The sequence below is a fragment of the Miniopterus natalensis genome, chromosome 10 (genome assembly GCF_054644295.1).
Source record: "Miniopterus natalensis isolate mMinNat1 chromosome 10, mMinNat1.hap1, whole genome shotgun sequence".
In the NCBI taxonomy this organism is placed as follows: Eukaryota; Metazoa; Chordata; class Mammalia; order Chiroptera; family Miniopteridae; genus Miniopterus; species Miniopterus natalensis.
In genome coordinates this window covers 18,420,899-18,447,879 of record NC_142090.1, presented here as the reverse complement: position 1 = coordinate 18,447,879, position 26,981 = coordinate 18,420,899, and the positions used below count along the sequence as shown (strand labels likewise).

The following is a 26,981-nucleotide window of genomic DNA, read 5'->3' as shown; positions in this document are numbered from 1 at the left end:
AATTGTATAATAGGAATGTATTATCCTTATGTTATTGTTTGACCCTTAACAAAAATAAATTTCTATTAAACATTTTGGCAAGTGTCAGTCATATTATATACCAAAAAAAAAAAAAAGAATTAATTCAATTGGTCTATTGCATTAACATTTTAAACAGATTGTGCCAATCCCATGACCTCTGTGGCCCCTTCCAACTCTGAGATTTTAAGATTCTGAACATGTGTCAGACAATAGTCAGAAGCTTGCAGCACTTGCAAATGAGGGGGGAAAGTCACATATGGTAAAAGATTTGACAGAATCAGGTCTTTTCTGCCCCTATAATGTGTATGATGACAACTTACAGGCCTGTCATCTTCAGTGAACCATTCATAAACATAGTGACTGATTAGAGAAGGTGTTGCCACACTGTGCAAATCCACAATGAAAAAATACAATGCTTTCATGAATTCCTTTTATCTTCAAAGATCAAGCTTTAGCTTCCTTGCACCTTATAATGATAGTGGTAGCATTAGCATTTATTATCCTGTCTTCTTTTAAAAAATAATACAATAAGGGAAGACATAGAAGTGAAAGAACCTGTCTAAAGACTCAAGGAAGGCATTTCTTGAGTCATAAGTTACAAGCCCCAGAACTTATGATAGAAAAACATGAGCCTATATTATCAACCTTTTTATTACAGTATCAATGAAAACATCATGCTAGATAATTAAAACAAGACAGAAATATTGGACTATGGTCCAACTGAGTGTGATAGATGGGTGATAGCTAAAATGGGTGATAGCTAAGTCTTAACTACCAGTAGCAATTAAGCTATCTCCTTCCCTCAAGCCAAAAGAAACCAAACAGGTAAATAAAGATATATTAGGCCAGAAAGGACTCTCTGAATGTCCATCATTTTCCAGGTGTCATCAAAAAGCACAGCATTTTGGAATTACACAAAGCAGGGGCTTGGAACAGCCGTACACCGCTGTGCAGGAAGTGCCCACTGCAATCCTACTGGGAAGCTCTTGACTACCTAGCATCCTGGGAAAGTCAGACACTAGGATCCCACCACCTACCCCAGTATGGAACCCTGAATTATCGATTAGATAACCCCATCTACCCAAGTAGAAAGGATTGGGAGAGTAGAATTCTGTAACATTCCAAAGGAACTTCAGAGCTGGTTATATCATAGGTTCCTCCATTAACCAAATTCTGTCTACTTAGCACCCCTCTCATCCTTATTGCTAACCTGTTGTCCTTCTGGTCTACATCCCATCCCTGTCACTGTAAATTATCTCCCTAAAGACACCCTTATTCACTATTACTCCCTGTTAATGGGTATTAAAGTGTGTCTCCCAACAAGATATGCTGATATCTTAACCTCAGTACCTCAGCATGTGGCCTTATATAGAAATAGGTTCACCACAAATATAATTAGTTAAGATGAGGTCATGCTAGAGTAGGATGGGCCTTTAATCCAACATGACTTGCATCCTTACAAGAAGAGAATACACAAGGAGGGAGGGGATAGAAATTCGATGACAAAGGCAGAGATTAGAGTGATGCATCTACAAGCCAATAAACACCCAGGATTACTAGCAAACACTAGAAGCTGTAAGAGGCAAGGAAGAATTCCCCCCTACAGTTTTCAGAAGCAGCATGGCCCTGCTGATACTCTGATTTCATATTTATAGCCTCCAGCACTGAGACAATGCCTTTCCATTGGGTTAAGCCACTTGGTTTGTGGCATGTTGTTATGGCAGCACTAGGGAACTAATATACCTCCTTCAAGGACACTGCTTGATTCTCTGTACCACACACACATATTCAGCTATTCCCGCTCATAAAAGTTCATGTTCTCTTGTGAAAATCTGCTCAGTATCTTACCATCTCCCATCGTGGAAATATTCTTCAACAGAGACTGAGGGCCCTCCCGTGGCCACAGACCCATCAAAAGAAGAGAACACTCTGCCACACTCTTAGCTTTCCGTTGCTAAGTCTAGGCCATTATTCCCATATCTTTTTTTTTTTTTTCATTTATACCAATTTTATTTTTTCCAGCTTTGTTGAGGTATAATTAATTGACAAGTAAATGTTGTATACGTTTAAAGTATACAGCATGACGTTTTGATATACATATATATTGTGAAATAACTACCACAATCACGCTAGTTTACATATCCATCACCTCACACAGTTACTATTTTGTATGCGTGTGTGGTGAGAAGACTTAAGATCAACTCTCTTAGCAAATTTCAAGTATACAACACAGTACTATTAACTATAGTTACAATTCTGTACATTAGATCGCCTACGGAGCTGAAAGTTTGCGCGCTTTGTCCAACATCTCCCCGTTTCTCCTACCTGTCCCAGATCAAGCTGAGATTGATATTGCTCCGCTGGTCTCCTTACCTTCCAGGTCTCATTTGTACAATCTTAAATACACATCCTGATAGATCCCTCGCTCCTCAGCATTTTCCTCCATTGTCGGGCACAGAAAAGACAAAATTACCACCTTACGGAGCGAAACACTCAACTGCTTGTCCATGTCAAGTCTTATTTTGTCTCCCCTACCTCACCATGCAAATTATGCTTCAGTCAAATTGTGCTATTTGCTTATCTCAAATATATTTTTTGCGTTCTCCAGTAAAAATCCTAAGTAAAGGATGCATTGGTATGAGACTATAACAGCTAGGATACCAAGGAGCTATTTATGTTTATTTTATGAAATAACTCCTGTCCCTGTCTCCCTCAGAGGGATCTTGACTAGAGAAGAGCCATCCCTGATGTCTCTGTCCATGACCATCTCTTACTCATAATTTCATCCCCCAAGATTCATGAAAGACACTTACCCAAGTCTCAGATTTTGTTAAAATGAAAAATGTTCTAATCAAGCTGTACAAGCAATTTATCACTAAACAGATTTCCATTTCACTATCATTCCATTATGATCTGCCTGAATTAATCAGAGTTAAAGCATAGGAATGAATGCTGCTAAAGAGAGAAATTCAGAACAGAGTACAGGAAAATTTATAACAGTTGGGAAAATATATAATTTTATTAATAGGCAGACACTCCAGAAAATAAATTTATTACTTAACTCCTAAGTCAAGATACTAAAATATTTAAAAACACACTACTAACATGGTGACAAAGATGTCATCAATATTATAGTAAGAGGAGCAAATGTTACAGAACTAATGAATTTTCATGAGAGTCAGCAGTTCACTTCAGAATGGGTTAAGTTGCTACCCTTTGACATTCCCATTAATATCATTGTCATGTAAAAGATTTAATTCTCAGCTATTTTTGTTCGAGATAAAATCTTTGTCATTAAAATGAGGAATGATTTTGATATATAATATATTCCATGGCATACTCTAGTATGGTACAAATTTGGCCTTTTCAGTATTCTGCATATTAACTGACAATCGAGCCCTCCTCCATTCCCAAGATAAGTGAGAACGGAAATAGAATGGACAGCCAATCGAGTCACAGAACATTGGAAGGATCAACATAGAAGAAACATGTTGCTCTCATCAGGGGCAGACACAAGGCACTAAAATTGTTTTCTCCCATAATAATGACTGACACAGAAGCAGGAATAGTGAATGGCACCATCTGAATCCTTCTATGTGACAGTATTGCCAAAGTGTAGCAATGCTCCCTACAAAGTGAGGCTAGTATTTCTTATTTTAGTCAAAAGAATAAAACTGTGATCTCACTTAACTTTTAGAGCAATGCATTTTATCAGATTCTCCAACAGTCGTGAAATTATGTCCTGTATTTAATTTTTCATCATCACCTGTTTCATGCACATGAAATGTACCCTGTATTTGATGAATATATAGGATCACTATAGAAAACTTACAATTTCAATACATACTGTATTAGTTTCCTTCTCTTGTTGAATTACCGTTCTGGTGAGAACTGACATCAGCTGCTTAAATAATGCATTAATCCTAATTCCAGAAGCTATTATTTTCATTTTAGTGAGCATTTCCTCTAAGGAAAACTTGGGAATCTTACTCAAGAAGGTAATAAAATTTGCCAGCATTTAAAGTGTTTTGGGTCATTTTTATAGCAATAATGATATAATTTTAAATTTCAAAGAGCAAACATTATGGTATCATGGACGCTTAACAACAGGTGTGAATAGCTGTTCGATTAAATCAATTAATCCAATTTGTCCAATAACACCAGGCCTTTTTGTATTTTCAAGGTTTTATGCAACAGCACAGCACTGGAACAAATCTTAAACATATCAAATATTATGTAAAATAAATTTTTTTGCCCTATTATATGCAAAAACAGATCCCAGGCATCTGCAAATCTTTCCAGAGAAGACGTTATTCCAATAAATTATACCAATAACGCTTTGTCCTTGCTAATTATGGATAAGTCCAAATCACTCCCATGATCTTTTCCTGAGTTGAAGTCTCCAAGAAACACAATAAATTATCAACATAATTTCTTCCTTCAAGTTTGACATTACTCAAAACAGCTAATAGGCCCTTTAATTTTTCCACAAAATATTACGCTTACAGAAAAAAATATGTAAATTTTATTCAGTAGTTCTTAATAAAAGTAGTAGTATTTGTTAAGTAACAGAAACATATCTCCTTTCATCCACAAAGTTATGTTGTTGACCAATCAGCAATAAGATCTGTCCTCTAAGTTGTTTTTTGTTTTGTTCTGCTCTTTTCCTACTTAGTGGAATGGATTCACAACCTCATAAATAAACATGCACCTGGTGAAATGCCTGTAGAGACTTGGATAAGCACCTTGAGAAAAGCCCAGAATGGAGTCCATAGGCATCTTGTCCTAACCAAGTTTTTACATTTTGCCCTTCGTGGGGGCAAAACTTAAAGTTTCAGTGTTTAAGGTAAGAACAAAAATGCAAGAAGCCAAATATGACAATCAGTATGTTGCTTATGCATAGCCTTGGGGGCTCCTTCAGTATTGTTTTAAAATGATTACCAGTCTTAATCCCTCTAGAGTTCAATGTAAATTCCACTGCCTTTTTTTTTTTTTAATTTAATGACTTGCTAATGTAAACTTCCATCTAGAACAATCAAAAAGTATGTCATTTATTCAAATTTACAGTGGCTCTAATGTGCCAGCAAACTCCCTCATCAAAACAGACAACTTTAAAAAACGTCTGCCTGAGTCAGAAGCTCTGTTTCCTAAATTAGCACCAAAGTGTCACCTTGACAGACCATGAACAATAAAATCATTTATAATAAACCCAGCTTCCCCCTTGAGTGGACAGCCTAGGTCGTGCATCTGTAGGAGCTCTAATTACTCCATACAGATCAGAGGAGATGATAGGACCTCCACAACCTGTCGCCCCCAAATACAATCATCCCATAAATATATGCTTACCAATCTCCCTCGAAATCTGCGTGAACGCCTCCACACCGCTCTCTCCATAGTTGCCCTCAGAAGCCAGTGTCGACACGTAATTCCACCCCAGTGCTGTCACAATGTCCACCATGGCTTGCGCTTGGTAGGAGTCAGGTGGGACCACCCTAGAGAAGAAGTCATACCTGGTGTTGTCACTCAGCTCTGGGGCTGTGGATGCATAGCTGATTTGAGGTATCTGCAAGACAAATGACAGGTCATTTCAACCCATGAGGAATCGTGCGGAATGATGGATTGTCACAAGAGACTGAACAGCCTAAACAATATGAGAAGCCTAGATACAGCAACTTGAAGCTGAAATTAGGTTTTATGAACAACAATTTAATTAGAGAGTGTTTTATAATGGTCTGTAGGCTCACCTTCCTTCAAGGCACGTTTCTAGACAGCAAGAAAGAATTTAGCTTTGCTTCAGGTTCCATTGTTTCTGAAAGCAAAACAAAATATTTGTGCTTTTTGATGTTGTTTTGCTTTTTAGTCTGTATGTGAAAAGATCTGGGGCAGAAATAGGGCAGAAATGAAGGTAGAGTACATATATATGCATCAGAAAAGGTCGCCTCTGAAATTGTCTTCGGCTTTAGGACATAAAGGCTGAACAGAGACGAACAGAAACTTTAATATGAGATTTTTTTACACAATGCCATTTCAGTTTTAAGATTATATTTTTGGTAAATTATTTTAAATATATAGCTTTGCAAGTTTATTCACTGATTATTAATATAATGAATGAGTACCACAAAAAGATTTTGGAATAGCCAACTATGTATCTTCTAATAAAAACATTTTTCCAATTTCCAAGAAACATCACAAAACAGGAATCCATACAATAATTTCTTTGGGAAGAGTCTTTCTGATATAAAGGGGGTGAATTGCTAGAAGATTCCAAAACTAGAAATCCTGGGTTGTTTCTCCTAAATATGTTCTGAGTGACAAATTAACTACATGCCATAAATAAAAAACTTTTAAAATGTAACATTCACTCTCAACCTAACAGAAGAGCGCACGGTTGCTAAAGAAGTACTGAGGAAGCACATGAAGTCTAGACGGGGCACAGAAGATGCAGGAAATCTGCAAACAAGGCAGGAGAGAATATTGCAGGCACGGGGAACTGCATGTCCAAAGGCACAGTCAGGAAAGGGCATGGCAGCTTCCAGGAGCTGCAGCTTTCAGGTAGCAAGAATGTGGGATAGCAAGGGAGGGCTGTCAGAAAATAAAACTGCAAAGCTAGACAGAAACTAGACAATGAAGGGGGAAAGGAGAGGTGTAGAGCCCATAGGCATCTGACAGACAAGGAAAGGTGCAGGTGGTGAGGAGAAATGTGGAATGACTCTCAGTTCCATGACTTTGGTAACTAAATAGATGATGTTTGGTCTTTACCAAGATAGATTTAAAAAAAAAAAAAAAATGAGATTTGTCAGGAAAAAAAATTAGTTTGACTTTTGATTTGCTTCTTTTGATATTCTTATGAGATGAATGAAAGCAACTAAATGGGCAATAACATTGGGGGATCTGGAATTTAAGAGTGTCTTTGGAACTGGAGGTAAAGAAAGGTGGGGACACAATGGAGGTCACAGTTAAAGCATGTGCTCACCCAAGAAAAATATAAAGAGTGAACAGAGAAGGGCAGTCTGGGAGGGTGAGCTGTGCAACTGTGTATCTCATCACTGCATTGCTACCATGCTGGGGTGTGGAAGTTCACAGGTCAAAATGACTACACGATGCCCTAACTCAGGGAGCTTAATTGAAGATGTTAGTTTGACTCATACATAAAACAATTAACTCTGCTCTGCATCAGATCCTGCAGCCAGTGTCCCTGCCCTGATGTCAGAGAACCTGCAGTTCCATCTTCCCATACAGTCCTGGATGCTCTGAGATCCAACCTTCACCCACCACCTCCTGGCCAAATGATTCCCAATCCATATAAAGGTTCAACTCTCCTTGTCACATCTGTGAAAAGCCCTCAACATCTGGATTTCTTAGATCTAGAGTCCTACTCCATAATGTTGGCCAGTGACAAGACACTGAACTTCCCCAAATAAAAAAGCCTCAGTTACACAGGAAGCAGAAGTAAAAGAATGTGCTTGGAGCTCTCCAGGGTGCTGCAGGATCCATTCGGCTTCTGTACAACCTGTATCTCTCTCTATTCTCTAACAATGAGTTAGCCTACTTAACCCCCAATTCTTCCTGGTGCTGTTCTCCTAGTGGGACCATGTTATCTTGGTTGTTAACACTATGGCCCATAAAAACCAGTCTGACCTGCCTCCTTCCTGCCCCTTTGCTTTATCTGCCAGTTACACCAGCCACCTCTTGGCAGGCTGTTGCCTTGATTAGGCTTCGTGCCTTTGTAATACATGGTGACTCAGCAAGGACACACCTCCACGTCTCTAACCACACACCAAATCTTGGCCTTTTTCACCTTTGCTTGCTTCTAGAGGACCTGGGGAGTAGAGCATAGATGACTCAGTGAGATCTACCCTTACTAGGTAAAACTTTCCCAAAGATCAAGAGCATGTGCATTTCTATGTTCCAGTGAAAGCTATTCAGCACCTTGACCTTCACTTTGGAAGTAATTCTCTGCAAGATGAATGTGGGGTGTGTGGGTGGGGGTGGGGGACATTCTATAGCAAATGATATGGCATATTTCCTTGCCCTATTTGGATATATAATAATCCTCCCACTGAGGATTATTCAGAGTCCAGAGCTACTCAGAGTCCAGCAGTAAAATGCCTTACAACCCCCACCCTGCCTATAATAATGAGCTGCCCCTGTCTAAAAAGGAGCACAAACTGTGAAAATTAAGTGTTTGAAACCAAAACTAATTATCTCAAATTACTACCTTCAGTCAGTCACTTTCAGGGCTGTTTAATTAGCAGTCAGCATCATGTTTAGGATTAATTAAACAGGTGTAAAGGGGGTACAGAATAAAAGTGCAGATAGAAAATGGTTGTTTGAATAATTGGATAAAGGATTTTCTCCCCAAAACTCTTGAAGAGTTTTCTCTTTGCCTATCAACTTGTGGAAAAGTAATGTGAGAGTACGTGCCTGGGTTTTCACTTGTTCAACATTTGCTATGTTGCCATCTGCAATAATAGGCATCAGGGTATGTCAATAGTATTTCAAGACAACTTTTCAAGTTGTCATGAAGTCATATCTCATTTTTATTTTATTGTGGTCAACCACTAAGCTTTGGCTCATTAAGCGTTTTAACCTCTGTGCCAGCATCCCCAATATTTCCACCACCCTCAAATTAAACCCCTACTGGCAACTGAAAAGGAAAATTTTTAAAAACCTGGAATGTTTCTTTTTCTTTTCCTTACACTAAATCCATTCTAATTAATCCCCCCACCCTGAAGGTTTCATCTCCCAGAAACAACACTGGAAAAGGTGGTGTGTGGGGACTGGAAGTAGAGAGGGAAAATGAAAGAAGGGAAAGCATTCTGCATGAGCTCCCCCATCCTTTCTTCGAAGAAGTAACATCCTGCATAAAACTCTGTTGACTCCCACGTGCCCATTCAAATTTCAGCCTGGCTCCTGAAGTCTGGATATCAGACTCTGTCCCATCTCCATCCCAACCTCAAGTCTCCCTGCCGTACCCTGACAGTAACTGCACCCCTGCCCCTGCTATTCCGTGTTGACTCTCCTCCCCTCCACCTGCTGATCTTCTGCACAAATGCCACAGCCACCTCCCTGGGAAGCTTTCACTAACTCTGCCGGGCACTCCTGGCCCCCACGCCCTCCATCACCTGACATCAGAACCACAACACTACTCTGGCTTACGAGCCCCTCAGGAACAAAGTGTCTGTTCACTTACTTGGTGACTGTTTGGATGCAATTCATTAATTAAAGGGTGGCAGGAATCTTGGTACAGCCTCTTTCCCACAACCTCCTACCCTGCATCCCACAGGAATACTGCACACTCCTTCTCTGCCCCCTGTCTGTCCTAGGAGGTGCTCTATGACTGTGGCACCTGGGTCTCTTGCCTCAGGTTTTTGGTGAGTTCAGCCAGTGGGAGACAATAAGAGATGGGAGGAAAAGAGGGGAGAGAACTCAGAGCATTGATTTCTTCATCTCCTTCCCCACCAACTCGGTGTTTCTCTACCTGGCATTTTGCTTTTTTCTTCTCCCACAGCTGAAGCTCTTGCCAGCTTCTAGGGACCACTCTGTACCCTTGTCCCTTCAGGTCCTGAGTATTTCCTGATCCTGTGTTGGTCCCTTTCGCTGTGCCCACACCTTATAAATAGTTCTTGTGTTAACCTGACTTGAATTACCCCTTGAGTGTGCCAGAAGCCTAATAATATACCCTCTCTTCCAGGTCTCTGTGGAAGGGACATCTGTTGCCATCCTTCCCTACCCTCAACCCTGCCCTAACCTCTTAGCCCATCCCCACCCTCTGTCCCATCCTGCCTTCTCTGCCACTGTCCTTACATGGCTTTTCCCTTTTTTTTTCTCTTTCAGTGCATTAAGGCATCAGCTTGCATCATTTGAAAATGCCTGGCATTTTGCATTTTTGCTTTTCAAAATATGTTTTTATTGATTTTTTTTTAGAGAAAGAAGAAGGGAGAGAGAGAGAGAGAGAGAAACATTGATTGGCTGCCTCTTGCACGCCTCCTCGCAGGGATCGAGCCCACAACCCAGGCATGTGCCCTGACCGGGAATCGAACAGGCGGCCTCTGAGTGCACGGGAGGACACCCACCCAGCTGAGGCTCACTGCCAGGGCCGCTTTTATTCATTTCTTCTTTCCCTTGTGCTGAGGTTTCATAATTAATTGCACAACTCAAAATACTCATCACCATACCCTCCTAAAAATTTGCTTTAGCTTCCGCTTTTCTGATTGTTTTAGTTATGAAAAAAATCCTCTCCTCCTATTGCCTTTTCACTTCAGCCCACAGATGAGGAGACTCCCCAGTCCCCATGGGGAGTTCCAGAAGGCATAGTTCCTACTACATCTCCACCTCTTACTCTCTCTTCTCAAATGGAAAGGGAAACAGGGAGGCAAGAGATCAATATTTATTGGGCAAGAGTGTCGAACAGGCTCTCCCTTTAGTCTCTGACCTGCCCACATACAGCCCAGGCTTCCTTTCTCTGCAGGGCAAGGAGACCAGGCGGGGCCTCCCTTCTTAGGCAGGGAGCCCACCCCTCCTCTCCATATCCCACTGACAAGCCCATGTGAGAGAGGCCTGAAGCCCAGGTCACTGGTTGAATAAATGGACTTCAAGTTTTCTGTGCAGGCAGAAGAGGGTCTCAAGGTTGAGCTGTGGTGTGGGAGCAGAAAGCATCATTTTTGACCTCAAGTCCACTCTGAATTCTTTCTAACCCAGTTGTTAACAGACAGCAGCATGTCTGGGGAGTTATTTGGTGTTTGCTCAGCTTGTTAATAAAACTAATTTCCTTGATCCACATTTAACTGCTCTGTGAATCTTGGACTTACAAACTCTAAGAGAGTCCAAAAGTCTGACTTGGAGGTCAAGGAAGCAGAATTTCAATTTCAAAAGAAAGAAACTCATTTACAGCCACTTAGGTATTTTGATAAAAATAAAAACAAACACATATATACATATATATGGGAAAATATAGATATTTACCAAAAATGTATTTTTTAATATATATGCATATATTTGCCAAGAATATATATTTTTAATAGAAGTTACTGCCCTCTACTGTTTTCTACTTCTAGATAGGACCTAGATTTTTACCTAGGACTTAGCCCCTCAGAAGGAGACGACATTTCTCAGCCATCCTTTGTAACCATGACCATTAACATGGTGGTGAGTGTAACTTCTGAAAAGTCTCCTTAAAGGGAAAGGACATGCTTTCCTCATGCTCCTCCCTCTTATCTGCTGGCAAAAATTTGGACATAATATCTAGAGTTCAATTAGCCATCTCAGGCCATGCCCTAGGGATGGTAGAGCAAAACGCCAAGCTATAGTCCAAGTCGTTGTGATATCTGGATTTCTGAAATCACCTGACCAATCTTCCTGCTTCCATTCCTGCCCCTCTTAAATCCATTCTACACCAGTAACCAAGCTGATCTTAAAAAAAGAAAACTCAGTTCATACCAAAATCTTGCTCAAAGCTCTTCACTCATTTCTTCATTGCTCTTAAATGGAGAAATCTGCTCTTAAAATAAAACTCAACCTCTTGCCACAGGATCCCTGTGATTTGGCATCTGGCCACTTTTCCCCTCACTCACCTGATCCAGCCACACTGGCTTCCTTCCTGTTCCCTGACCTGGCCAAGCCCCTTTGTTGCTCCACACCTCATGACTATTGCTGCATATGTTTTCCCCAAATCCTTCCAGGCTTTTCTTATCCTTTAGCCTCAGCTCAAACTTCTGTTCCTCAGCAGGTCTTCCCTGACCACCCCATCTAATGTGGTCTCCCACCCACATCACCCTACATATTTCCTCCATTACATTGATCTCAACCTGTGTTAATTTGTGTATTATGTTTCCCCTACTAAAATATAGATTCTACAGGGATGTTCTCTGTGTTGTTTACAAATGCAACATGGTTGTCTAGCACATAATAGGGGTCCAGTAAATATTCACAGAAAAAAATGGTCCATCCATTAATCAAGGACTCCTTTTATTATTTTCCTCTATGCATTGCAATCTTGAAAGATTTTTCTATAAAACTATTTAAGTAAAAAGTCACTCATTTCTCATTTCTGTATTACTTAAAAATCTATTCCTTTGCTAAAGCTCCTGATCAGCATGAGATATCCGTTGTTACCAAGCGGAGGTGACAGAATTCCAGTCCGAATCAACTAAGTCCTATTTCAGTCACATCCATGCAGGCACATGGTAGGGAAGCATACAATTGCCATGGAGCTCTTTGGAATGCTGAAAATGGCCATGAAAACTTCACAACTATCTCGACAAACTCTTTGACAGCTCATGGACTTCAATCTGTCTCTAAAGAAGAACAAAAATTAATTTCCAAATAAGGACCAAAGTTACAGATTATTTCATCTTTACCTGTAAGATGACTATTCTAGATAGGGCTGAGGGTTCTTATATCTCCCTCGCATGAACTGTATCTGTCCCTTTTGCTGCCAGAGTGTGACTGCACACGACAGAGAGGATGAGGTGGGGTGTAACTGGGATGTAAAAGAGCTAAGGGCCTTTTAGACACCTTAATACTCTTTCAGGGTCCAAGAAGGTTACAATTCTACTCCAGCTGCCTTTTTAAGGCTTCCCATTGTTTGCACATTAAAACACTATGGTACACTTGAAATTTTTGTGTTTGCCCAAAATGGTACAAATCTTGCATCTCTTTCCCCCAGTTTCTGGTTTTCCAAAGATCTTTAGGTAGCCAAGGCACCCCTGGTGAGCAATGAGCCCCTAAAGCACCGCTCAGAGGAAGCTCCTCAGAATCCGAGTAAATTTGTCTTCTTGTAAGAAACTTGCACACATCTCAAGACAGGTTTGCAGAAAGAAGACCATTTTAAGGCCTGAGACACACAATCTTCCCTATCAATTCCTTCCAAAAGGTTTTTGTTATTTGTTATCTTTGCAAACAGCCTTGCCCATTGATTGTCAAACTTACTGGTGAAGGTCGGCAGGGTGGGACCTTCGTGCTATTCAATAGCATCACTGGTTTTTTCCAGTGAAAGATCATCTTGAAGCTGTGCTCTTCCCCCAGGGGGTAGAGCTTGCCTGAGCACTCCTTCAGTGATGTTGGGTTTAGCAACAGCAGCCATCACCATGATAGCTTCCTGCCACCTGGTCTCGGGATGGATTTGTTGTTGCCGCAGAACATTAAAGCCGGTAACTTTGTCTTTTCAGACTTGACTGCTCTCTGGTATTAAAACTACTAGTTGCTTGTGGTGAAACATGAGTATATAATCAGAAATTAGATGAGAAGGAGAAGGGCCCCATGCCTCCAGGTGACCGGGACGTTGTACTTGCAACATTGCTCTGCCTCTCCCACAGTGCCTCATGCTCTCCCTTTCCAACCTGGGGCTGGCAGAATGCCTCCCGCAAACAAGGGTGGCGAGAAGGGCCATGCTGCCATCGACGAGGTCGTGACCACAGAAAACACCATTAACATTCACAAGCACACCCAGGGAATGGGTTTCAAGAAGCCTGCCCTTCAGGCACTCAGAGAGATCTGGAAATTTGCCGTGAAGGAGAGGGGGACCCCAGATGTGCACATTGACATCAGGCTCAACGAAGCTCCCCGGGCCAAAGGAATCAGGAATGTCCTGTGTCACAGCTGGGTACAGTTGTCCAGAAAACATAATGAAGATGAAGATTCACCAAATACAGTGTTCACGTTGCTTACTTACATGCCTATCACCACTTTCAAAGGTCTACAGACAGTTAATGTGGATGACAGCTAACTGCTGGTTGTCAAATAAAGTTAGAAAACTACCAAAAAAAAATGATTTGGGGCTAGAAGTGGGTTTCTAGCACTGGCCCTCCCCTTCTCACACTGCCCTGAGCTTTCATGCTCCTCTTAGGTTCAAGGAAATGAAATAAGGAGAGGGAGAGAAGGGCAATGTAGAGCCAAAGTGTGGAGGAATAGAGTGATGGCTATTCTGAGTTTGCTTCTAGAAACATACAGAAGCACTCTCCTCCTCCCAAACCTGACCTGCTCCAAGCAAGGCTGGCGGCGCACGTGTTCAGTCCCTGTCTTCTCAGCTGAATCGAGGAGGAGCATGAGCTTTTGTGTACTGATGGATGGTGGAGCTTAGCAGAAAAACGAGAGGAAGCTCACTGACATGGGGAATTGGGGGGGCCGGGGAGAAACAGAAAGGGGTTGCTTGTGCTGTATCTTTACCCCGCTTCGCAGCATCACCTCATCCAGAGTAAGCTAACTCTCGGCGCCCGCGCTGAAAGGGCCTGTGGCTGGTTTTGCTGTAGCTGAGTACAGCATAGTGTTAGTAGGTTTGAAGTCACAAGTTCAATTCCATTATGGGCCAAGATGCAGACTGAACCCCTCACCAGAACCTTCCTCCTAACAAAATGCCCAGCACCAATAACAAAGCCAGCCAGAGAGAGGAGAGGCAAGGTTACTTCATTCTTGTTACTAGATAATTAAGTCAAAGGTGGCTAGCTACTGATGGTGAATCTGAAGTTTCAGCATCAAATATGAAGAAAATCAAGTCATGGAAGGCACATTTCAAAACATGAAGGGTGTGTTTTTGTACATATGTATGCCCGAAAGTATACATATATACTTACAAAGTCATTTCTTGGTTTCAGATAATCCATTTAGATATTCTACTGAACTGTGAAAGGGTACATTTCTCACCACTTTTTCAAAGGTACTGTATGAGTCAGGGAAATGGTACACTCAAATTAGGGTGACTCAAGGAGGGTTCATAAAGCGACTATTTTCAAGTCAGGGGCAGTATATTGGGAATGGCGGTACAAAACCATAATCCAGTAAAAGGGGGCAGAGGAGACAAGAGAAGGAGTCTTGAACAGAAGTCATCTGAAGAGAAGTGATCTCCTGCTAGCCCTCCCCATGACCAAACCACTGGAAACTAAGGCGCAAGAGAACCTGACAGCAAAAAGAAGGCAAACAGAAGGCAAAGAGAGAAGGTACGTATGAGGGGCAAGCAGACACTATCTGTCTGGCATCTCATTTATCATTCACCATTAGACACTTTAAATACATTGATGAATGGCTGTGCAGGTCTCTAGTTTCCTAGGTCATGTTGCTTTTTTATAACTTGATGCTCTCAAATACTTTTGGCAGAATATCTACATTAAGACATTTGGTCTGGCTATTGGAAAGTCCAACCTTAATAAGGCCAACTAATTCGAATTTTTTTGGAAAATAAAGTAATATCCTGTTTTATAAAATAAAATTAAAAAGTGTAATGATTTTATTCAAATTGGTAATGACGTTTGACTTCTAACCTGTTTATTTAAAATGAAAGACAAGTAATCTGTGAACATGAAAGAATTTACATATAAAGAAACATAATTATACCCAATAAGATTAGTAAACCTTTTTTTACATCTGCTAATTACATTTTACAATGAGAAAGCACAGCAGCTCCTAAGGGAAAGAGTTGTTATAATCAATCAAGTCGCTAGTAGTGGGGGAGTTTTTTTTAATCTTCACCCGAGGATATTTTTTCCATTGCTTTTTAGAGAGAGTGGGAGAGAGAGAGAGAGAGAGAGAGAGAGAGAGAGAGAGAGATAAATGTCTATGTGAGAGAGACACATTGATTGGTTGCCTTGAGCACCTGCCCCAACAGGGCGGGGGATGGAGCCTGCAACAGAGGCATGTGCCCTTGACCGGAATCAAACCCACGACCCTTCCGTCAGGGGGCCTACGCTCTAACCACTGAGCCAACCTGGCTAGGCCTGTGTGGGAATTTTTAAGCCTAACTACCCTGCATATATTTATCCAAAAGTTCTAATGGCAAGTTGGATTTAAAAGCTTTACTTTTTAAGAAAGGGACTTGAATGTTTCAACTAGTTCTATAGTTTCTTCAGTGTATGGTTTCTACTGATCTTCAATTTTTCCTTATTATAAAAATGTGAGCCCCGCCAGGCATGGCTCAGTGGTTGAGCATCGACCTATGAACCAGGAGGTCACCATTCGATCCCCAGTTGGGGCACATGCCCGGGTTGCGGGTTGGATCCCCAGCGGGAGGTGTGTAGGGGACAGCCAATCAATGGCAACTCTCTCATCATTGATGTTTCTATCTCTCTCTCCCTCTCCCTTCCTCTCTCTGAAGTCAATAAAGATATTTTTTTAAAAAAGTGAATGCTATTTTTTGTACTTTCCTTACTTTTCAGAACTCTGTGATTTCTAGAAAATGATAACCAGTACACATGCAATATTATGCGCAAATTAAAAAGGTTAATTCAATACATGCACTTTTTCTGATTAGTGGTTAAATTAAAATTAATGTCTTTTTAATGGTTACTTTTGCATTAATTCATTCAACAAATTAGCTCCCACTATGTGCCAGACACCATGACAGGTGCTGGGGGTAGGGCAGTAAACAACACATGGTCCACCCACCCCCACCAACCGTATGGCCAGATGGAAAAGAAAGGCATTCAGTAAACAATCACCCAAATAAACATTTCCCAGCAATTGTAATGACTGCTGGGAAAGAGAAGCATGGGCTGCTAAGAGTAATGGGGTAACTCATCTGGCCTGGGGGACTAGGAAGGCTCCCCGAGAAAATGACATTAAGCAGACACATGAAAAGGGAGAAAAGGGAATGAACACTGCACGCCAGCCACACATTGCATCTCGCTTCATACTTCTTCAGATGTGCAAACTACCTAATTTGTAGAAGTGAGGAGGAGGGGCAGTTGACTGACAGGTACCTCATTTTAGAAACTTACCACAGGCTGAATAATATTAAAGTAAAGACCACCATTCCCTGTGCTTTTTACACACAGCATTTTCAAGTAGTATATGCATAATTTTGGTTCTCACATTAGAACTATTTAAGAAAATAACTGTAATTATCAGCAGGAAATTGCATTGTGTTCTCATAGGTCCTGGGGTTTGTAAGGGCCGGGAACAAATGAACAAATGAATGCATAGATGGAGGGTGAAAAAATGAATGAATCCAGCAGAAACTAAGCCCATAGAAGAGAAACAACTTGAAGGCAAGAACTCAGCAAAAAATAAATGTACGCTTTATATTACTTATAAGCTATTTGTTTCCTTAGGAAAGTAAAAAAGTGATTGAAAAGTAAAAAGAAACTCTTCATTTCTACTCAGGCAGGAAGGTTTTGGGATAGGATTTCAAAGGACATGAGAAGCAGGTTAGAACTAACCCAGAAGAATAATCTGGCCCCTTTTTTATGAGATAATATACATTTTCAGCACCTCTCAGGAAGAGGAGAGAGAAATAAATGCATCTGTCCACCTCTGAAAACTCTGCTCAGTGACCCAGCATCCCAGAGGGACAAGGAGAGTGTCATTCGCTGATTTCATTATTTCTAACTACCACTGCCAGGATTCCGCTGCACTCTGGATAAAGATACTTCTTTGATACTTTCTCGAGAAAGTTTTCAAGCAGCTTGGGATTTCAAAGTAAAATCTATCTCTAAGTATTTTTTATACAAAAGGTAGGAAAAACTGCAATGACTTGCTTAGGACAGTCAACATTTTCTGTGAAGAGGTTTTTATATGTGGTTGGTTTTTGTTTTTCACTTGAGTACAAAAATATGATCAATTACCTTTTGTTATATTAGAAAAAACAAAATGATGCTGTGGCACTTTCTTAGCATCATTTGCTAAATAAATCACTTAAAAATTTAACTCTCCCACCCACTCATTCCCATCACTGCTGACTTCAAAGTAACACCTAGCATTTAATTTTTCTCTTCTGCTGATTTCCTTGCTGTGCAATCACCACTGTGGTTCAATTTTCCCCCAAGCATGTCAGCATTAAAACATTAAAAAATAAAAAGTTAGTAATTATAACCAACGAATTAAAGTCAACAAAACTTAAGCTGGCAAATATTCCATCTAGAGTGGCATTTTGCCACTCAATAATGCATGATTAGAGTCCTGAAAATAAGGAAGACTGTTGATAAAGACATTTATCTGTGCAAGTAAGGTTCCCAGTTGACAATTTCTTAGATTTTCAGTGACATCTTGGGGTTAAACTGGTTATCCCACAGCTGGCATTCAGTTACCAAATCTGAACACCAAATACCACTGGGACTTTTCATTTCTTTTATGTTGTCTAAGCTCAGTATGTTGGAAAAGGGTACATCTGAGGTTAAAGGTCTTCATTAGAGCTCCATTACCCAGGAAAAACACACACTCCATGTCCAAAGACCAAATTGCTGATTTCATAAATGGCCATCACTGGATAACAGGGAAAGTAGATGAATGTAAATGACAGATTCCATTATTCCAGTATATACTCATGAGAGTATCCAAAAGGCAGCACACCAAGTTTCCCCAAAGTGGCCTGATTACCCCTTCTGCCCTCCTCTGCCCCCTCCACAATCTATTTCTAAGGAGACTAGCTTACTGCTCTTGATATACCTCATTTATGCATCACATCCCATCTGCACATCCAACTCATGAAACAGTGTGTGACGTGAGTGTATGCATGCACACCTATACATGTGTATGTGTGTCTAGTTGGTTGATTTTTCTGACATTTATTTAATATGTTGTATTGGCCAACTACTGTATGAAGTGCTGTATCTCCGTTTTTGGATGAAAGGACTGAGATCTGGAGTTCAGTAACTTTCTCAAAGACTGAGATCTGGAGAAGTTCAGTAACTTTTCTGAGGCTGAACAATTTATAAATGGCAGAGTGAGATTCAAACCCAGTAGTAAGACTCTCAACATCTCTCTTAAATACCTCTATACCTCAGGTCCATTTTTTAAATTGTTTTTTTAAAGACTTTTTATTGATTTTTTTTTAGAGAGAGGGAGGAAGGGACAGAGAGAGAGAAATATCCATGGGAGAGAGAAATATAGATCAGCCGTCCCCTGCATGCCTCCCACCAGGAACAGAGCCCACAACTTAGGCATGTGCCCTGACCGGGAATCGAACCAGCGACCCCTCAGTTCACAGGACGATTCCCAATGAACTGAGCCACCCGGCCAGGGCTCAGGTCCATTTTTAAACATTCATTCTTCAATAGCTTTGTCTTTCATGAGTGCTGTTTCCTGAGGAAGCAACCACAGTTCCCTGTTCTTTCTTCTGGCCGCATACACAATCCCTCAGGGTCACAAGTCATGGTTCAGCTACAGCTTGGACACCAACTATCACCACATATGGCATCATAGTGAAAAGGAAATACTGACATCTACCATCAACAAATATGATGTCCCTCCTTCAGTTTCTATCAATTGCTACAGTTCCTCATAGAGAGGGGGGCTTCCTTGCCCGGCTGGGTACCAGCAAAATGGCCAGAGAAAGCATTGGCACATGTAGGGCTTGGGCAGGTTGAGCAGCAATCGCTCAGGTCCACAAGGGCAGCCAGGAGCAAAAGGGGATAATTGAGATTCAAAGGCCAAAGAGAGCATATGTAAGCCCAGCAGGGGGCGAGCAGCAAAGGCAGAGCTCAGGAAGGTAGAAGGAGACTGAAGGGTATTCCAGGCAGAGGAGACAGCATTTGGTGGAAACAAACATATGAAAGAATATACTTAGAAAAAGCAGCCAGTTCAATGGTCTTGGGGCAAGGTGTTCCTGAGCCCAGTTCATGGTTTTCTGTCCGTCCATTTCAACAAGCATTTGTTAAGTACCTAATACTCTTACTTGGCTTCTATGAAAACTCACCATCCCAATTTTCCTCATAAATCTCTATCGTCTTCATTGGCTAGCTATTATTCCTTTTTTTCTTCCTTTAAATGTTAGTATCCATTGGGATACGGTCTAGGCTCTTTTTCTTTTTCCACTTCACACTCACTCCAAATCTATATATCCAGTCTAAGTCAATTTACTGAGCACCAGACCCAGGTCCTGCTTATTTGAAATCTGCACTTTAGTGCCTATCAGCTATCTCAAAATATGTCCAGCCCTGGCCAGTGTGGCTCAGTTGGCTGAGTGTCATCCCATGCACCAAAAGGTCACCTGTTCGATCCCCAGTCAGGACATATGCCCAGGTTGTGGGCTCAATTCCCAGTCAGGGTGTATGGAGGAGGCAACCAATTGATGTTTCTCTCTCACATCAATGTTTCTCTCTCCCACTCCCTCCCTTATCCCCTGCCTCTCTCTCTCTAAAAAAACAATAAAAACATATTTTAAAAATAAAAAAATCATGTCCAAAACTTGTCACATCTTCCCCAGAATAAACCAGAGACCAACTGGTCTACCAAGGGCCTGTAATCACAGCAAGCCAATCAGCATGGCTCAGAATTTATGGGAGTGCTACATGCTTTATTTTGTATAATAGTTTCCACCTCTGCAGTGCTTTGCTTTCCTCCTACAGCATACAATGGTTTGCCTTGTCTGGCCCTCATCTTTCTTAGTCTTTCATTGGTCAGTTAGTCACAATAAATGAAAACTTTTTAAAAATTAAATTTGGGTCCAAGTTTGTTTGAGAAAGAAAAAAATTACCCATGTGTTTTGGTATGAAAGATACATTCACATTGCAAAAGATTAATTTACCAGCATTGATTATGTTTTTGTAGTAATGAGGTTTCCTCTACATCTTTGCTGCTCAAAGTTGCCAGCAAGCCCACAGCATTAGCATCACCTGGGAGCATCTTAGAAATGCAGGACCTCATCCCAGATGTACTGAATGAAAATCTGCATTTTAATAAGTTCTCCAGGTGATCCATGTGCACAATAAAGTTGGAGAAGCACTGCTCTAGTCTAAGCCTTGAATGCATACTCAGGAGCCCTACATTTTCTTTTGAAAAATTTCCAAATCATGCACAAAAGATTTAAGTGCATTCATTTCAAGGATTATTTTGGTAGGTCTAAATGTTATCATGAGATGTAAAAGTTTCAAGTTCACTTTATGATGAAGTTGGTGCCTTGAAGTGAGTTGATACTTCTCCCTAAGGTGAGCAACATCTCATGATAGCTGGAAATTTCTTCTCAAAAATATTCCACTACTCAAAAATTATAATTATATTTTAAGTGTATTATGTTTCAATTATTGCATCAAATGCTGGCATAAAGTTTATTTTTAGTGTCATGGTGAATGACTAGTGAATATATCACATACTGTGTTGAGTCAGTAAGGGTTTTTTTAATATGTTTCTTACTTACTTGGAAATAACATATGACTCTTTGAAAAATAAAAATTTGACAAAGGCTGCATGATTGACTATCAAATATAAGAGGCAATGTACCTTGTCATCAATATATTTCCCACAATATTTATATGCAAGATAATTTAGTGAGATGTTCATTTTTATCTGATTCTTGCTGCTTTAGGAGACCCAAGAAAAATATTTTTTCTTTCTTTTCTCATTTGTGTGTGTGCATGTGCCCTCCACAAAAGCAATCAGTCTTGTGTGCCCTAGAGAAGGAACAGTGTCATATTCTGAATCCTCAGCCTGCAGACACTCTACAGCTGAATCATCTGTAGAAGGAGGATCACCCAAGGTTTGAGGAGGAAGAGTTGCAAATGAAAATGGAGAGAGAATCGAGCTCCAAAAAGGACTGGGAATTGTAGAGATCATTTTTCTTCCTTCCAGTGCCTAGGAACCCAGGAACCTCATCAAAGAAGCCCCTTTCCTATGCTTGCCATGGAAGGAATGGAGTCACCTCCTTTTAATGCCCATGGGGGCTATGGTGAGCATCTCTATAGTGCACATCCCTGTAGCATTAAAAAGAATGATTGACTTTCTTGACACTCTAGTCGGTGTGGCTCAGGGCCAGAGTTATCCAATATAAAAGAAAAAAGTTATTTTGTACTTGAGTTTTGAAGAGAAAATTCATTCCTTACACCTACTCCCTATCAGAAGGTAGGCTTGAGAGCTGACTCTGGGATTCTTTAGCAGATGCCAGGGAAGTGCTTTCTAGACGATCACATGCGCTGTTGATTAACTGCCTCCTAGTGACAGTAAAACAACTCAGGATTTCTGACTTGTAATATCTGCAGACTACCTGGTAAAACTGCTTCTCAAATGCTTCTCACATTTTTGGTGCTTAAATGAAAATATACGTTACTTTTTTATGAAGAGCTAACTCCTTTTTCATAGGCCATAACTTAGATATATGAAGACATTTATTGTCTTTCCAATTCCCTCTAATTTTCTAAATAGTCTAAATATGTAAATGTTTTCATAATGATTTGCCAGAGACTGTATGCAAATATCATTGGGCCCTCTTTAAGAAAAAAAAAAAAAAGAAAGAAAGAAAAACAAAACAAAGCAAAAAACCTTTCAGACATTTCTGTCTTTTAAAAAACATACTATTTCAAACTCAAACTTGATGATACATCCCTATTTAGATGCCCTTTAATTTTTTAATTCTAAGAAATAAAACTTGAGACAATTTAAAGCAGCTCAAGATGGCATTTAAGAATATAATCTACCTTAAATTGGGACGAATAATACTCAAGATGTAGACTTTTTTCTTTAGTAAACAAATAGAGAGAAGGATGACAGTGGGATTCAGGGTGAAAAGAAATAAAAATCAGGACAAACAGAGAAGAAGAGGAGGAACTGGAAATGCTGAAAGGGCGGGGGGGGCGCAGATTTTCAATACGTAACGAAGAAACAGTTTTCAGGAGAGGGGTCCAGAAGAGTGAGAAGAAGGTTAAATACTGGGTGAGAATCCAGGATTAAAGAAATAAGGCAAAAGATTGAGAAGAGAATGAGTGAGACAGGAGTGGAGCTTGAGGACGGAACATCAGAAACAGGAAAAGAAATGGGAAAGAGGAGAGAGCAGAAGCCTGTAGCAGGGGACAGAACAGGCAAGAAGCTCCTGATTTCTCCCCAGTTTTCCATTCTTGCTAATCAACTCCAGTCATCCTTCTGGACTGGGGTAGACATAGTTCAGGGTGGTCTCATCCCACCCATACTAGTCTCCTGGGTCACGAAGTCCCTTCGTGACTAATCATCAGCCAGATGTTATAATCGATCATGTCTGGGCTTACAGAAACTTAACTGTATCATTCCATCCATGGTTTCTGATTAAACGTTACCAAATTTTCTTTAAAAATTCTTCAGATCTATGTCAATATAGGTGTTAGTTCTCAAACTTCTGGGGAGCTTTCTGGGTATGATCTGAAACTGTCTCCCATACACAAAGGGCAGGGAGGGACCAAAGAAAGAGGCAGACCACTCCAGATTGGGAGGTGGCAGTTTTAATACACAAAAGAACCTACAGGGCTTGTCTTGGGCAGCCAGCCGTGAGACGAGTCGTTTTCCACGAACGCCCACCAAATCTTAAAAGTTATACAGAGGCTTTAACTGGGTTCAGTCACGTCTACTGAGTCCAGATGGCCCAGTCCAATTCTGGAGTCAACTGACACATCTTCTCAAGTACACCCTCCAGCAATGGGCCAAGTCATTTTCAAACATTTTGTAGAAAGCATCTTTTAATTCCCCGTAAGAAACAGACACCATCAGTTAAAGATACCTCTCCATTTCCATCGCCAAACTGAAAACCTGATTTGCTGGGCACCCATCCTCTCTGCTTTCCTTCTGTTACAAGAAAATATGTCGGGGGTTTTCTAAGATCAAGCTTCAACTTATACACACAGCAGCCTTTCTACTCTTGAAACTAAAAGCGACCGCCTCTCTCAAACCATTAACTTCATACTCTCAACTGGGTTCTTCCTGCCAGCATTTCTATGTGTACAAGCCTCTCCTATTTAAAAAGAAAACATTTTTTTAAAAAGAAAAGAAATGAGACCATTTCTAAAGCTCTCATCCAGCTTCTGCTCTCAAGTTAACGTTTGCCTCCACTTTACAACTAAACTTTACAACTAAATCATCTAAACCTACCCTCTCCAGTGTCTTACCTCCCACTTTCTCCTCAGCATTAAATATGGCTTCTGTCCCAAGGATCTATTGAAACTGTTCCAGGCAAAGTCACCAAAACTTTTCAAGTCACAAATCCAGTGACCAAATTGCAGTCTTCATTTCATTTGAACCAACGTCATTAAAATCTTGACAGTACTTTCCCTGGTTTCTGCAAGATGTTCTCCTGGCTATTTTCCTGCCTCTCTAGATGGTCCTTCTTTGTCAACTCCTCTGGTTCATTGTTCTCTGCCTAGAATTTAAAAGTGAATCCCAAAGCCCAATTTTTTTCACATACTTTCATTCTCACAAGTTGATAACATCCAATCATGCCTATAACTTTGATTACCATCCATATTACTAAAATTCCCAAATTTATCTCATCAACCCATAATTCTCTAAAATGTAAGTCTAACACCAATTGGGTTATGAACCTCCACTTAGAATTTTCAAATTTAACTTAAATTCAATATGATCAAAACTGAATACATAGACTAATGTTTCTGGCCATGTAAATGGGACCAGGTATACTTCCCCATCCTTTATAAACAACTAGAAACCTGGACAAAATATATGAAATAACTATTTTTAGACAATAGGTGGTTCAGGACTGTGATCTCTGAGTTGAGCCCTACGATTGTCCTGACTTTTTGTCTGCAAGAACCTCCTAGACTGTAGAGCAGGGAGGGCCATCTCAGGCAGAAGACGGTGAGCTCATGGAATTGAGAAGTCAGAGTTCAAAGAAGCTACAGCGACAGCACTTTGTAGGGCAAAGAACCAGAGAAGAGGACACTATGCAGAGAAAGAGCCCCAGGTTATGCAGAGGTTTCCTCTTGACTGTGTTGCTAAGTACGAAGTACATTGTACACTTTAAGCATATTACAATTTTGTGTGTCCATTATACCTCAATCAAGCTGAAAAAAGAAACTCACTTTAATAGAAAAACATAGAGAGGTTAAAAGTAAAAACTAAAAAATATATACCATAGAAGCACTAATCATAAGAAAGCTAAAATAACTATAGCTAAACTAAGGAGGCTCCAGAACAAGCAATACTTCCTGAAATAAAGACAGACATTTCATACTGATAGAAACATAAGAAAAAACATAATCCTGCATTTGTATGAAACTAAGTAAGAATATAAAAATACATGAAGCAAAACCTGACAGACATCAAAGAAGAAGCATAGAAATCTATAGTTATAATTGGAGAGTTTACTAGTCCTCTTTCAGGAACTGATGCAACCAGAGATAGAAAATTAGTTCTACATGGAAGATTTGAACAACACTATCAACCAAGTTGACTTAATTCACATTTATAAAACACTCTTCTCAACAACAGCAGAATGCACATTTTTTGAAGTGCATATAAAATATTGACTAAGATAGACCATATATTGGGCCATAAAACATGTTTAAAAATTTTTAAAGAATTAATACCATATCAAGTCTGCTATCTGACCACAGTGATATTAAACTAGAAATTAATAATAGGCAGATATCTGGTAAATCCCACAAATAATTTGATATTTAAATGCACACTTTCCCTTAAGTGTGTGTACAAGGCAAACATGTCTGTCTCACCACTTCTACTCAGACGTAGATGCTTCCTTGGTAAATTCTTTTAAATATTTAAGAAAGAAATAAAGCAATTCCACACAAACTCTTTCAAAAAAATGGAGGGAGAAGGTACTTATTTTACTTAGACAGCATTATCTTGATACCAAAATCAAAGACATCAAGAAAATTAAAACTACTAATAGTCTTTATAAGTATCAATGCGAAATTCCTTAACAAAATATTAACAAATCAAATCCAAAAATGTATAAAAAGAATAATAAACAATGACCAACAAGGTTTATCCCAGGAATACAACCAATTCACCATATTAACAGGTGAATAGAAAACTGTATGATCATTTTAATTGATGTTGAAAAAGCATTCTTAAAATTCAACACCTATTCATGATATAAAAAATATGTGATTAAATAAATAATTAACCCTCAGCAAATTATATCTAGATAGAAACCTCCTCAACATAATAAAGGTTGTCTATTGGAAAAAAATACATCTAACATCGTACCTAGTGCTGAGAGGCTCAGTGCTTTTCCTGTATGAGTGTATACAATGCAAAGATACCTATTTCACCACCCCTATTCAACATTATGCTAGAGTGTACTCAGTACAATAGGGCAAACAAAGAAAAGAGAGAGAAAGAAAGAGAGAAGAGATGGCACACAGATCAGAAGGGAAGAAGTAAAACCTATGTTTACTTGCAGACGACATGATCATCCACAAAGAAATCCTAAAGAATCTACAACAAAGCTAATAAAAGGGTAACTTTATCAGCATTAAAAAAGGAATTGTTAAATACCGTTCATGACAGCATTGAAAAACATTAAATATTTAGGAATGAATTTAACAAAATATATACAAAACATATATACCGAAAATTACAAACACTGTTGAGAAAATTTAAAGAAAATATAAATAAATGAAGAGACACAATATGTTCATTGATCAGAAAACTCAGTATTGTTGCAATATCAATTATCCTCAAATTGATCTAAAGATTAAATGAAATCTCAATCAAAATTCTAGGAGAAGTTGACAAGCTGATTCTAAAATTTATATGGAAATGCAAAAAGTCAACATTCGTTAAAATAATTTTGAAAAATAAGGACATACTTGGAGAACTTACCTAATTTCAAGACTTACTATAAAACTACAATAATCAACAAAGTGAAGTAATGGCATAAAGAAAAATATATAGATGAATGGAATAAAATACAGAGTCCAGAAATAGTAGGTTGAGTTTCTACAAAGGTGCCAAGACCCAAAAACATAATCTCAACAAATAATGATAGAACAACTGAATATCCATATGGGGGGGAAATGAATCTTGACTCTCACACTGTCCATAAAAATTAACTCAAAGTGGATAATAGATCTAAATGTAAATGATAAAACTACTAGGAAAAAAAAGGGGAAAAAAGGAGAAAATCTTCACAAAATTTGTTTAAGCAAAGATGTTTAGATAGAACACAAAAAGTACAGTCCATTAAAAAAAAAAAAAAAAAATTAAGTTAGACTTTGCTGTGGTTTGTGTCTCCCCAAATTTTATTTGTTGAAATCCTAACTTCAAGGTGACAGTATTAGGAGCTGGAGCCATGAGGAGGTAATCAGGTCATAAAG

At 39.7% G+C, this 26,981-nt stretch overlaps 1 protein-coding gene and 1 pseudogene across 2 annotated transcripts in view; one reads left to right on the top strand and one right to left on the bottom strand.

Annotated features, from left to right (window-relative positions):
* GRM8 (glutamate metabotropic receptor 8) overlaps positions 1–26,981 on the bottom strand; it is a 689,326-nt gene that overhangs the window by 539,106 nt on the left and 123,239 nt on the right. For both annotated transcript variants that reach the window (XM_087821041.1, XM_087821040.1), the window contains exon 3: positions 5,368–5,584. In XM_087821041.1, coding sequence (XP_087677167.1) covers positions 5,368–5,584 — 217 coding nt within the window. The remainder of the gene's footprint in view (positions 1–5,367; positions 5,585–26,981) is intronic.
* Positions 13,337–13,747, top strand: LOC148092202 (large ribosomal subunit protein eL31 pseudogene; annotated as a pseudogene).